Source organism: Acromyrmex echinatior, chromosome 14 (genome assembly GCF_024713525.1).
Source record: "Acromyrmex echinatior isolate Ae372 chromosome 14, ASM2471352v2, whole genome shotgun sequence".
Lineage (NCBI taxonomy): Eukaryota > Metazoa > Arthropoda > Insecta > Hymenoptera > Formicidae > Acromyrmex > Acromyrmex echinatior.
This window is the reverse complement of record NC_141865.1, coordinates 3593340-3606531: the sequence shown is the minus strand read 5'-3', so window position 1 is coordinate 3606531 and position 13192 is coordinate 3593340. Positions and strand designations below refer to the sequence as shown.

The following is a 13192-nucleotide window of genomic DNA, read 5'->3' as shown; positions in this document are numbered from 1 at the left end:
TCAGCTAAAGTAAAATTTATACATATATGACAAGACTCAAATACAATTATAAAAAGTTAAATTATTTTAATGAAGAAAAATAATATAATATAAAGAATGATAAATTAAGGAGGTATAATAGAATAAAATTTTAATTTTTAGATGTAATTTTTTAATTACATCTTGTTTTTTACCTTTAGCTTTTTTCTTCTTTGCAACTGTATTTTTTGTTTCTTTTGAAGTTAACTTTTATCTCGGACGATATAAAATAAAAAAACCAAGAATATATAGATAAGAAGCAAAAAGACAAGATGTAAAAAATAGTAAAAATCAAGAAACAGGAAACAAAAACCACATTGTAAAATAGACTTAAAATGCTGTGCAACATCGTCATATATTTAATTTTTACATATAAAAATTCTTAAAATGTCTTCAAAGCGTGTCCAATTGATATATCAATTTATATTTTTCTAAAACTTATAGTTACTTAAAAAAAATTGAAAAAAAAAATCTTTGTTATATCTCCTTAAAAGTTATAAAATTCATGCAAACTATAATCTGGTTGGTTAATATTTAAGCTAATTCACATTATTTAGCTACTTGCAGTATTATGACTGCAGTCAAAGTCTCACTATAAATAAGTGTTTTGAAGCATTTGGTTGACCAATTAGAAAAAAGAATTTAAAAATTTTTTTAAAGCATTTGTAGCATCGTGTTGACCATATCCTATATTATTATACTTTAGTGAAACTAACCTTTCCATTTCATCCCGCCAAGATTTAACTGCTTGGTGTCTTTATGTGCAATGCGCATGCGTGCAAAAAGCAAGGTTGGTGTGTGTGTGTGTGTGTGTGTGTGTCACTACGTATATATGCATGTGTATGTGAAGGTGAATGCGCCCACCTCACAAACACGAATGCTGACGAGGCTTCACGAATGCTTACTTGCTTAGATCAAATTAAGTTCAGGGTGCAACTTTGCAGTTTGTATAACTTTGCGACTGTTCGCGACATCTTCGAGTCGTTGAGGTGATCGTTCGCGCTGATTTTCACATCGGTGGAGCTGGAGAACTCCGACAAACTCCAACCCCAAGTAATCCTCCTAAAAGAATTCTGAATTATGGAAAATAAGTGGTGCCTGTCATTACGTCATTTTGAGTTTTTGTGATTTCGTGACAGGGAAACGACGGTCGAGGTTACGGAAGGCGATCCGGAGACCGCAATCAGACCCGTGGAATCGGAATGGCTGTCACGAGACGCTACATCGCGGCGTGCATGTTACTGACGATACTCTCGTTGCTGGTAGAGACAGGTGAGGTTAACGCGACAATGCGCTTTGGGTGGGGTCTCGTAAGTTCTTTTAAGCGCGGCTACGAAGAACGAAAAGTCGTGGAAAAGTAGAAAACACTCGCGTTCTCCTTCGGGGAGAAAAAGCTCTCAAGCTCAGATCGCTTCGAACAATCTATATCTAATTTACGTCCAATTTTAAGACAGCAATATATAATTTTACGTTACGCGCAATGCGAGAAACATTTGAAGAATCGGAATATAACACATGTTAGATGAAAGAAATTTTTCGTACAAAGCATGGTGGAAGTGTAATATATTTCCATCATGATACAAAGAAAATTTGTTTTTCAGTAAAAGACTCAGATGACAGAGTGACTCATTCAATTCTTATTTAATATTGGTAAACAATAAGGATGAAATAATTTACTGCCATCTGGGTCTCTAGAAGAATTAACAGATTTTTCATACTGGCTTTCATAAGAGGAAGGTTAATACAATTTGTATCGTTATTTTTATAAAGTTTAATTCCTTCTTGTAACGAAACAATCTACCGAAAAAGACAATAAAATGTAAAAAAGGAGTCAAATATATTTTACAGAAAAAAATCAAAGATAATTCTATAAAAAGAAGTGAAATCGAAATAATATTTCAAGTATTTTTATTGAAAATGTCCCTTAGAACGCAGTCCTTCGAACAGCATCTTGAAGATATTCTTATGGTAAATGTTCTTTGGACATCCTTTAAGATAATGTTGTATGGGATAATTTCTCACAATTATAATACACTATACAAAGTACGGATGACGTTTGAAGTGTATTAAGTGTAACAACACATTAAAGAAACGTGAGAGAAAGAAACGTAATAGATAGCGTAATGATAGGCATAGAAATTGAAAAGAAATGTTTACATCAATAACAATAAAAATTGTAAAGATAAAAAATTGGAAATGAGCAAGATCTCTAGCAGCAGTATACTTTACGCGCCCATTTTGCTCATAATTCGATTCATGCAAATAATTCAATAAATATTTTATTGTAATTATAAACTATTTTTCGCAAATTAAAGAAATTTTATATATTGGATCAGTGCAAAAGTTCGTGTCCGATTCGTATAGATGGAACTGGCGAAGTAACATGGCGACTATTATTGTTTATGTATGCATATCGTTGGAAAGATAACAGTCATAGGTGTCATTTGAGCATCAGAAGTGCTTGTTTAGTTGAATTTAATTTATCATGAAAAAATCATTGAAGATGGACAAAGAGAAGTTGCATTTTGACTTGTGATGCTTGAGTTTTGGAAAGGAATAACCGTTGGCGCTGCTACAAAAACATTCAGGAGGTTTTGATTTGGATCAGTTCCTTCGAAAGGTGAAGAAGTGAAGAAGTTTGCTAAATTTCATCGTGATTTTAATCTTGAAGAGGAACCTCGTTCTGGGCATCCTTCCATCATCGATGACGATATTCTGTGCATTAATAGCAAACAATGCACGCATTTCGATGGAAGAAATTGCTGAGACCCTGAACATTGATCGCGTTTCGGCGTTTAAAGAAAATGGGACTCACTCTGAAACTCAACTTGGGTATCGCATTTGTCCAAAAAAAAAAAAAAACAAATTGGACTGCAGCCGTTTCTTTGTTCAGATGCCTGAAAAAAGATGTTTTTTTGAATCGTTTGGTAACTGGCGATGAAAAATGGGTCCTGTATGCCAACGTCTAATGCAAACATAAATGGAAGGAAGCAAATGAACCGATAGATTCAGTCGTCAAAGACGAGTTGCATCCAAAGAAAGTCTTGCTATCCGTTTGGTGGGATTGTCAAGGTGTTATATATTTTGAGATACTTCCTGTTGGCCAAACGATTGAGTCAAAGAAGTACTGGCAACACTTAACTAAATTGAATGCAGCAATCAAAGAAAAACCCGAACTTGGTTAATCGTAGAGGCGTTATTTTCCATCATGACAACGCCAAACTACACACTTCGAAAATGACTGGACAAATTGAAACAGTTGAAATGGGAAATCTTATTGCATCCATTATATTCTCCGCACATCGTATCCTCCGATTATTATTTGTTTTGGTCATTACAAAACATTATGGCAAGAATTTCGATAGCAAGAATTTCGATTCTGTGGAGGCTGTCAAAAATCACATTACCGCACAATTTTTGACGCAAAATCATGCGATTTTTTCAAACGTGGTAAATTGATTGAATGTTGAAAAATGATTGTCGAGAACGGGGTAACGAATACATCATTGATTAATAAAGGCGATTTTTTCAATAACAATTGCTTAACATTTTTTACAAATTGGGCACAAACTTTTGCACTGATCCAATATATTCAACTTATTATTTTAGTATTGATATATTTCATATTTAACAGACAAATATTTTTCTATGAAATAAAGAAAAATTTTTAATACTTAATACTAAATCTTTTACTCTTAAATTGTTTACTGTAGTAATAGACTCTGAAGTTATTACAGTAGTATTAGCAGTTATTATATTCGAAATAATATTAGTGTCTTTGATTAATAAGAAATAAATATAATAATAGGACATATAAAAAGCAATAACAATTTAAATTATATATTGAAAAACGAAATATTACATGTTTCAGTCTTTGAATTAGATCCTCTTCAGATATTTACTTAATATAAAGATGTTACCATGAACTAATAATATTGATTGTGAAAAAAATTACATCATAATCGCATATTGTGTGAACATTTGAACGTTAAACAGAGGAATCGAAAAAAGCTTGCTCGCCAAAAGATTGGAAGGCCGATTGAACAGAATTATAAATTAATTTTATTCGATGTGGCTTCTCTTTTTATAAACATTCCAACAGATAGCCTTAGATTGTATCAATAACAACTGAAATTTTTTTCGAAAAAATATAAATTAAATACCTAAAAAGGAGATTAATTTTAGATTCCACTTATTTTTTATTTGATAATATTATTGTATTTACAAACAGAATTTTGGCATGCCCATGGGTTCTCCTTTGTCACCTATTGCTGATTTGGTAATGCAAAGATTAGAAAAGATGGCATTGAGTATGTTTAAGCATCATGTTCTTTTTTATTTTCGCTATGTCGATAACCTACGCGCTGCAGTTCAATCATCTGAGATTGATACTTTTCTGTTTCAATTCATCCCACCCGCGCGTCTAAAACTCACTCTGGAGATTGGTGATAACTCACTAAATTTTCTTGATGTTAAAATGACGATTAAAGATAATCTTTTAACTTTTGACTGGTATCATAAATCTAGTTTCTCAGGGAGATTTTTAAATTTCTTCTTCTTTAACCATCCATTATCTCAGAAGAAGAGTGTAATCATTAGTTGATGGATAGAATCTTACGTCAGATTCTGAATTCTACATAAACAATTTAACACTTATAAACATTTTACTGAATAACTTTTAATGATTTTACTGATTATCCACTTAAACTTATCCCACAATTAATAAAAGACTAAAAAACATCAGTTAGAAGTGTAGCGTCGGTTGATCGAGTTAATAATAACGTGGATCCATCAACCGTTTTATCGTGATTTACAGTGCCTTTTATTTCGTCTTTAACAGAAAAATTTAATTAATTCAATGAAGGAATGATATTAAAGTTTCATTTTATAATTCAAATAAACTACAGAAATACATTAAGGAACATAAAGACCCTCGTCCTCGTCTGTCCAAAAATAATGTAGTTTATAAAATTAATTGTAATAATTGCGACCTATAAACACATCATATGTAGGACAGACTAGTAGAAGCACGACAGCTAAAAACACGAATTGCTGAGCATCCAAATCATATACGCTGGAACACATCTTCCCGTTCAGTTATAACCGAATATAGATTAGATAGTGAACATGATTTCGATTGGAACAATATTGAAATTCTTGACGAAGAATCATGTTACAGTAAGCAGTTAATTTCTGAGATGCTTTATATTAAAAAATAGAAAAATAGCCTTAATCTTCAAACTGACACTGAGGGCTTACATAAAGCATACATTCCTATTGTAAACAAGATATTCAACCAATTAAAATAGTAGTTTTAATTTTTCTTCAAGGATATTCTTTATTGAAGGTCTTCTTATTCCAACCCAAGTAATGACAACTTTAATTCTCTGTCAAAAATTATTACTCTTCGAAAAAAATTAATGTATCAAATAAAAAATTAAAACCTAGATGCTACAATCTTAATTAATCAAGTTAAATTCCATCAAATTAAAAAGTAAAACAAATGGTACTGTCTCTTGTTATTTATACAAATATACCTTTTTAAAAAATGGTAAAAAAACGCTAAGTGTGTGTACTTTTCATAAAGAATCATTTTCGCCAGTTTCATTGTATTTACTGTTTAGTAGAATTGACAACTTATGATTGACAGTTAATCACCAATTCGGCTTAATTGAGTTGGTGAAACCGATCCTTTGTACATAATACTAAGTATCCAACTCAATTAATAGTAGTTTTAATTTTTTTTAAGGATATTCTTATTGAAGATCTTTTTATTCCAATCCAAATAATGACAACTTTAATTCTCTGTCAAAAATTATTACTCTTCGAAAAAAATTAATATAAATGAAAAATTAAAACTCAGATGCTACAATCTTAATCAAGTTAAATTCTATTCAAATTAAAAAATAAAACACATGAGAGAGAGAGAGAGATACTATCTCTTGTTATTTACTTAACTCTGATATATATTATTCGTAAAAAAGATTTGATATCAATAATTGGCGCCAAATTAAATTCCATGTAATTCGGATACCAAATTAAATAAATAATATTAACTTTAATGATATATATCATTCCTATAAAGGATATCAAGAACTGGCGACAAGTTAAATCCCATTTCTTTATATCATGCCAAATTAAATAAATAATAAATGTTAATCTAATATGTATACAAAATAATATGTATACAAAATATGTATACAAAAATGATATGTATACAAAATTTGATATCAACAATTGTGGCAAACAAAAATATGCAATAAAAAATGGGGGAATTCCATTAAAAAAAATTATGTTTACCTTGACCTTAGCAGTGCCCACTATCCAAAATCCATTATTTCCACTTTCTTTCCCTTAAGGAAACTTACAATTTTTATATAAAACTTTTTTTTGTATTTCTCTTAGTTTCTGAAATATTCTTCTGGGGCGATTAAAATGCCCCATCCTGTAGAAGAATGTGAAAAAATGTGGAAAGAAGTGCCAAAAGTATGGGAAAGTGAATAGAAGAGTAGATTAGATAGATAACATAGATAACATAGATATATAGGGTGTCCTGTAATTCATTCGACAACGCTCTTGTCAAGTAGAGCGGACTAAACTGAGTCGAAAAGTCCTCTACCATTTTGCAATTTTCGCAACAGTTAACAAGATATTAATTACTAAAAATTGCCGAATATTGATCTTCAATAATTTTTTCTCAAATACTATCAACTTTACAGAAAAACAGCAAGAAACGAAAATTATTTATTTTCTTTTCATAAAGTACTGAAATTTTTTTCAGAATTTTTTCAAAATTTTTTAATATCATATTTTTTCATGTTAATAAAAAATTCTGAAAAAAATTCTTAGAGTTCTATGAGAAGAAAATAATTTTTGCTGCTAATTTTTGAGAAAAAATTATCGTATACCAATATTCAGCAATTTTTAGTAAAAAATATCTTGTTAACTATTGCGAAAATTGTAAAATGGAGAGAACTTTTCGAGTCAGTTTATTCCGCTCTACCTGCCCTCGAGCGTCGTCGGATAGATTATGGGGTATCCTGTATAAATAGATATGTAAATAAATAATGTACACAAACAGACAAGATGCGAAAAAAGTGCGGAAGAGATGCGAAAGACATACTGAAATGTTGCGAAGAAATGCGGAATAAATGCGGAAAAAGTGCCGAAAAGGTACGAAAATGGTGCTGAAGTGATACTTAACAGGTGTAGAAGATATGCAGAAGAATTGCAGATGTGCAGAAACAATGCGAAAAGGTATAGAATAAATGCGGAAGAAATGCAAAAGAGATGTAGAGGTGATGCGGACAAGGTGCAGAAAATGCGAAATTAATGCGGGAGAGATGCGAGAGATGTGGTAGAGATATAGAAAAAGTGCAGAAAAGGTATATGAAAGGTGCAAAAGTAATGCGGAAAAGGTGTAATAAAAGTGCGGAAAAAATGTAGAAAAAGAAAAAAAATCGAAAAAGTGCAGAAAAGTGTAGAAAATAAGTACAAAAAGTGCAGAGGTGTAGAAAAAAATATAGAAAGAGGATGTAGAAAATGTAGCAAAAGGAGACAAGATTTTGCGAAGACGACGACGACGTATCTGAATGAATATATAACATAAATCGAGTTGAAAAATATGTGCTTAACCCTTACAGCACAAAAATTGCAACATTGCAGCACTATTGCATGTTGTAACAATATTGCAGCGTTATTACAGCGATATTGCTGCAAATTCTGTACTATATGGACATATTCATATCTAAGCATCAAGTACACTGCCTTACAGATATGATTGTATCTCATAATTGCAAAAATCTATATTCTTCCCCAATATATGTATTTTTTTATAACATCAATTTGTTTAAACAAAACAATTTTTAATTACATAAGCGACTTCCTTCCTAAAGGAACGCTGCAACGTCTCTTTCATAATATGGTATTATCCTCTTCATAATATAAATAATATAAAAAGAATGTTTTATTAATGTACTATAGAAATAAACTTGACGAGAGACACTACCGAGTCTCCTGATATGTTTTAATTATGTGAGTGTCATACAGAAGATTGAAGCAATATTACTGTAACGTACAGATTGCAATGTAACATTGCAGAGGTATTACAGAAATGTAAATAAACAACATGCCTGCTAAATGTCAGTAATATGCTTGTAATATTCCACAAACATTGTCAAACTGTAATTCTTTAATTGTTACAATAATAATAATATAAAAATATAAGTTTTTACAATATTTATGTAGTACAGTCTTTTAGTTTAACAGCCGTTTTTATGATATAATAATTAATATAATTCATTTTATATTTAAATAAAAAATTTATTGATCTATTATTTGAAGGCCATTTCATTAGCTAAGTTTTATATTTATTTTAAATATAAAATCAAAAAATTGTATGTCGAGTTTGGATACAATCAATGCATCATTATCAAATAAAATGATAAGCAATTAAGCTACTGATTTATCGAAATATTAATTATGTGATCGATGATGTATCTATGCCTGATGTGAAATTAATACAAGAATAAACCAGCGCCTGAACTTCATTGATAAATCATACCATCATTTTTTAATCGATTTCAATTGACTCGGAATGGTTTCGAATTAAAAGGAATCACGATTAACTCCATGATTTATCAAGCGACTGTATTATTATATTAATGTGGATAATATTTGTGTGTAATAATGTAGTTGTGTGTAATAATATAGTTTGTTCGAGACACATACATACATGCTTTATCCTTACGAATAAATTTATCCTTCAGAATTAATACTATATTTATTGGAATATTTTTATAATTTTATCATAAAAAATTGCTTTTGGAAAGCATTATCACTAGAAATGCAATTGTAGAAAAATTAAAGTTAGTGAGATATATGTATAGAAATAGTTTTCATTTTAGAGTCTTCGTAAAAAATTTATCTAAATACATTACATTACAATATTGCTGGAATGTTTTGCTGCAATATAACAAAAAGCGGACGTCTTAACATTGTTGGAATTTTGCAACAATGATTCAGCAACGTTTGCAACCAGCATGCAATATTGCAATGTTTCAGTGAAATCAATCTGCAATACTTCTGCAATCTTTCTGTGCTGTATGGGTATTGAATACGAGGATGCAGTATGACTTTAGACAGATTTTGAAATTACTATATCAAAGAATACATGGTTTCGCACCCAGTGTATCCTCAATTCTATTTATTTTGCACAACAGTACACGGAATCGATTATGTAGATTGTAATATGCATATAATAATTTGAAGAGTTAAAAAGAAGACTATTATTCTCTTTGTATACATCAATGTATTTTAGGTTTATGAAATCACTTATGACTATCACAATTTATATTCTCACTGAATGACTTAATGATATTAAAATCGAAACGTTTGAGTAAATAGCTTTTGTATTTTTATTTAACTACGTATTTTAAAAACATCCAGCATGAAACATCCAGCGTTTTGGCTTAACATAGTCCTTTGTTTCTTCGGATACAAATTAATAATATTTTTATTCAGGACACAGCATACAATGTTACCAATGTAACAGCACCAGCACCAAGTATCCATTTCAATGTAATGAATTCCTGACGAGTGACAATGATCTTCAGCCTAGATCATGCGACGATGTTTATGCAGCGCAATATTGTGTCAAGCACATAGGCCGCTTCGAGGGTAAACAACAACGAAGATATTTTCTACAGCCTTTGCTTGGCAGACTAACATAGTGGTGATGCAGAGAAAGCTGATTAACTTTTCTAACAATTGTATTTCACACACAGACATTAATCGAGCATGTCAGCGACTCTACATTAAACTCAACCGAATTCTTTCCAGATCTTTTCAACTTGCTGAAACATATTTATTATGTTTGAGATCTTGAAATGCAAATTGAACCATTATAAGCGATTTTTTACATATTACTCTCTTATTTTAAAAACGACAACTCAACGAATTAAATTTCCTAGAAAAGAAGGAAACTATATATTGTTCAACTCGACAGAAAGTTATTGACTAATCGAATAATAAATGGCAAAAGAATGTATTCTTAATATGATTAAATATCATTTTGTCATTTTCGTCTTACAATCTATAAAAACTGTCTTTTTTTTTTTCAGTTGTAATGCGATTTGAATGATTTTTTAAAATTTATCTTTTTTTTAATATTGTAACTATTTTTATAATTTTTTATAAAGTTAATTTACTTTTGATGATGAAGATTAAAACAAATTCAATGTGACAATAACTTACTTGAAAAATTGCAGCAAATTATCCTATAATTTTGGAAAGTTGCTAAAATAATAATTTTTTTGTCATTTTTTATTTTTTTAAATAAAATTACAGAAATCAAATTTATTTAATTCATATTTTCTATAAAATATTTTGATACACACTACATGATTAGACTAAAGTATAGTCACTTTTCAAATCTGAAAATTTATTTAATTGATTATTATTGTATTTTACAAAAATGATATATTATAATATAATTTGCATTTCAATGCTCTTTCATGTTGCAAAAAATTCACTTACCTACTAATCAAAATCCTGTTTATGTCATTGCAGTAGATCATTTCTATGGCTGTGTATCTAAGAGTTATTTCATAATTATTATTTTATGCATTGGAAAACTTGTGTAACATTGATTGCCATATAATTTTAATTAGAAATTTAATCATTGCTTTCTTAAAATTAAAAGTGATGACCTTGGATTGCTATCAATGTACATCGGCGGATGAATGGAAATGCATGGATAGCGAATTGGTTAAAAATATCTTGGTGCCGGCAAATTGTAGTCATGTGTACGACGCACGTTATTGCATCAAATCAATCGGCCGTTACGGAGGTTTTTATAATAAGAATCTGTATTTATTGTCGAGTGTGTGCATGAATGTTCCTTCAATGCCAAATCTTTGACATGGAAACGATCACTTATTGAAATAAAGAAAGGTAATTCTTTATTTTAATATAGTTCCAAAAAATTCTAAGGTTAAAATATATAAAGAGGTTTGCAAAAGTCATAGAGATATTTTTTTTAACATTGATTCTTATCTATATATTGTTATATGATGCTTAGTATATTATTATTGGAACGAATAAGAAAAACGATGTTCTTTTTCTGTTCTTAAAAGTGATCGTTTTGACACGAATTTTTTTACTTATGTGTTCTATTTTCTTTTGAAATTAATTTAACAAAAAAATTATATTTTAATTATTTTCCTTAAAATATGTTTAGAAGGTTCTTCAATCTTACTTATAAGGATTTGATCAAATCTTAAGAATAAATTTGTAATTAATAATATGTAAGCACTCTTGAATTTTTTCAGATTTAAAAAATTTTTTTACAATTTTCTTTAAATAACTTTCTAAAATAGCTTAAATTCTTATGAGAAGGAGAGTTTTAAGTAATTTAATTGTACACCAAATATAATATTTTGAAGATAGATTGAAGAAAGAATTAAATTTGAATAATTATTACAAACAATTTTTTTTAAATATTTTCCACATATTCACTTTTATTATAAAAAAAGATATTTTTTAATAATAAATTATAGTTTTACAGCTTAAATTTTATTCAGCGTTTATTTTTTAGAAGATGGCAATGGTATTTTGCATTCTTTGCACTCTCGTTGAAAGATACGAAAAGTTACGTAATTTCCCTTCACTTTTTTAAGCTGGAGGATCTGCTTGAAGTACATATATATATATACACGCACACATATATGTATATATTTCTTTCTGCACGACATATACATCATCTTTTTTTGATTATTTAGATATACATATGCACGTGTAGTCTGCTTATTCACTCTACTCATTCTCAAAACTAACTTTCAAATTCAAATTAACAAAAAAGAATATATGAACATATTTTGAACAAACTTCCTTTCTTTGATATTATATGTTTCAAAATACATCAAGTTCTCTCTGAAACGTTTCAAGCTTCTTCTAATTAAACAAGTAGTAGTTTCACTTAGGATAAATATATTATATAATTAAATTATATACTTCTGCAAACAGGTGGCATTGGTACAAAGCGATTTTGCTCGTCCGTGCACATGGGGAATTATTGCGACTATGTGAAACAACCGGGTGACAAGCTGACTTACCGCACTTGCGTATTCACATGTTCCGAAGATGGATGCAATTCAGCGATATCTTTTATGCCAGATATAATGTATACATGGATCATGCCAACGAGTTTAATAGTAGCCTGGAAAAAGCTGTTTCACAGGTAGAAGCTTCTGTGAGAGGCTTGACGATTAGTTAAGAATTTGACAAATTTATTTCATTATGTCGATGAATTTCTAATGCCTTTTTTTACTCCTTTTTAAATCGCAAGTATCAATTTATACTTAGATGCTAATGTAAAATATTAAATTTTGATCTTGATATTAGATTTCTTCTGCCAATGACATCTCAAATATCACGGAGTATGATGCTTATGAGATATTTCTTATCAATATCAGAAAATATAATCAATTTTAAGATCTTTTTCGCAACTTTATATTTCAATCCTGTGTAATAGGATTGTTACTTTTAATTGAAATATTTTATCATGATTTTATTATTCATTCATATTTTTTGAAACTCAAATTATATTCTTATAGGATTTATACTCCAATAATTCGTTCACATGCTGTGTTCGGATATACACTGCCAATATTGAAATTCTATGATATACGTACGTAAATTATATTTATTGAAAATAAAGTTGCCAAAAAAGATCGAAGATAAATTTCAAAAAGCATCATTATATTTAAAAATTCTCTTTTTCTATATATATAATATCTTTGTCATATAATTAGAAATCACTGTTTCATTATTTTAAAAACAATAGTGTAATTGTATATTTTATTATATATTTAATATTTTTATATATTTCATAATTTAATTATATATATATATATATAATAGGTTATTTTTTAACATTACAAAATAATAGAACTGAAACGAAATATGTCCGTCCATTCAATTGATAAACAATTTTAAAAGAGTATTGTATAATTATAAGAGATATACACATAATTAATATCAGAGAAATATAATATATATAATATATATTGCACTTTTTTACTTTGCTATGTACTGACGTAATACATAGAATTAAATTGATTACTGTTCGTAAATTCCAAAACGAATAAAATATTTTATATATTAATAATATTTC

General features: G+C 29.0%; 1 protein-coding gene across 2 annotated transcripts; it reads left to right on the top strand.

Moving 5' to 3' along the window:
• Nucleotides 1-860: 860 nt before the first annotated feature.
• On the top strand, nucleotides 861-13188 carry bou (glycosylphosphatidylinositol anchored membrane protein boudin). 2 transcript variants are annotated; one of them, XM_011057086.2, is made up of 5 exons: nucleotides 861-1071; nucleotides 1158-1290; nucleotides 9541-9696; nucleotides 10721-10867; nucleotides 12043-13188. In XM_011057086.2, the coding sequence occupies exons 2-5, from the start codon at nucleotides 1221-1223 to the stop codon at nucleotides 12258-12260; spliced, it is 591 nt and encodes a 196-aa protein (XP_011055388.1). In that variant the 5' UTR covers nucleotides 861-1071; nucleotides 1158-1220; the 3' UTR covers nucleotides 12261-13188. The 2 variants fall into 2 exon arrangements, with proteins under 2 accessions (XP_011055388.1, XP_011055387.1); XM_011057085.2 differs by lacking the exon at nucleotides 10721-10867 and having other exon boundaries at nucleotides 870-1071.
• The last annotated feature ends 4 nt before the right edge of the window (nucleotides 13189-13192 follow it).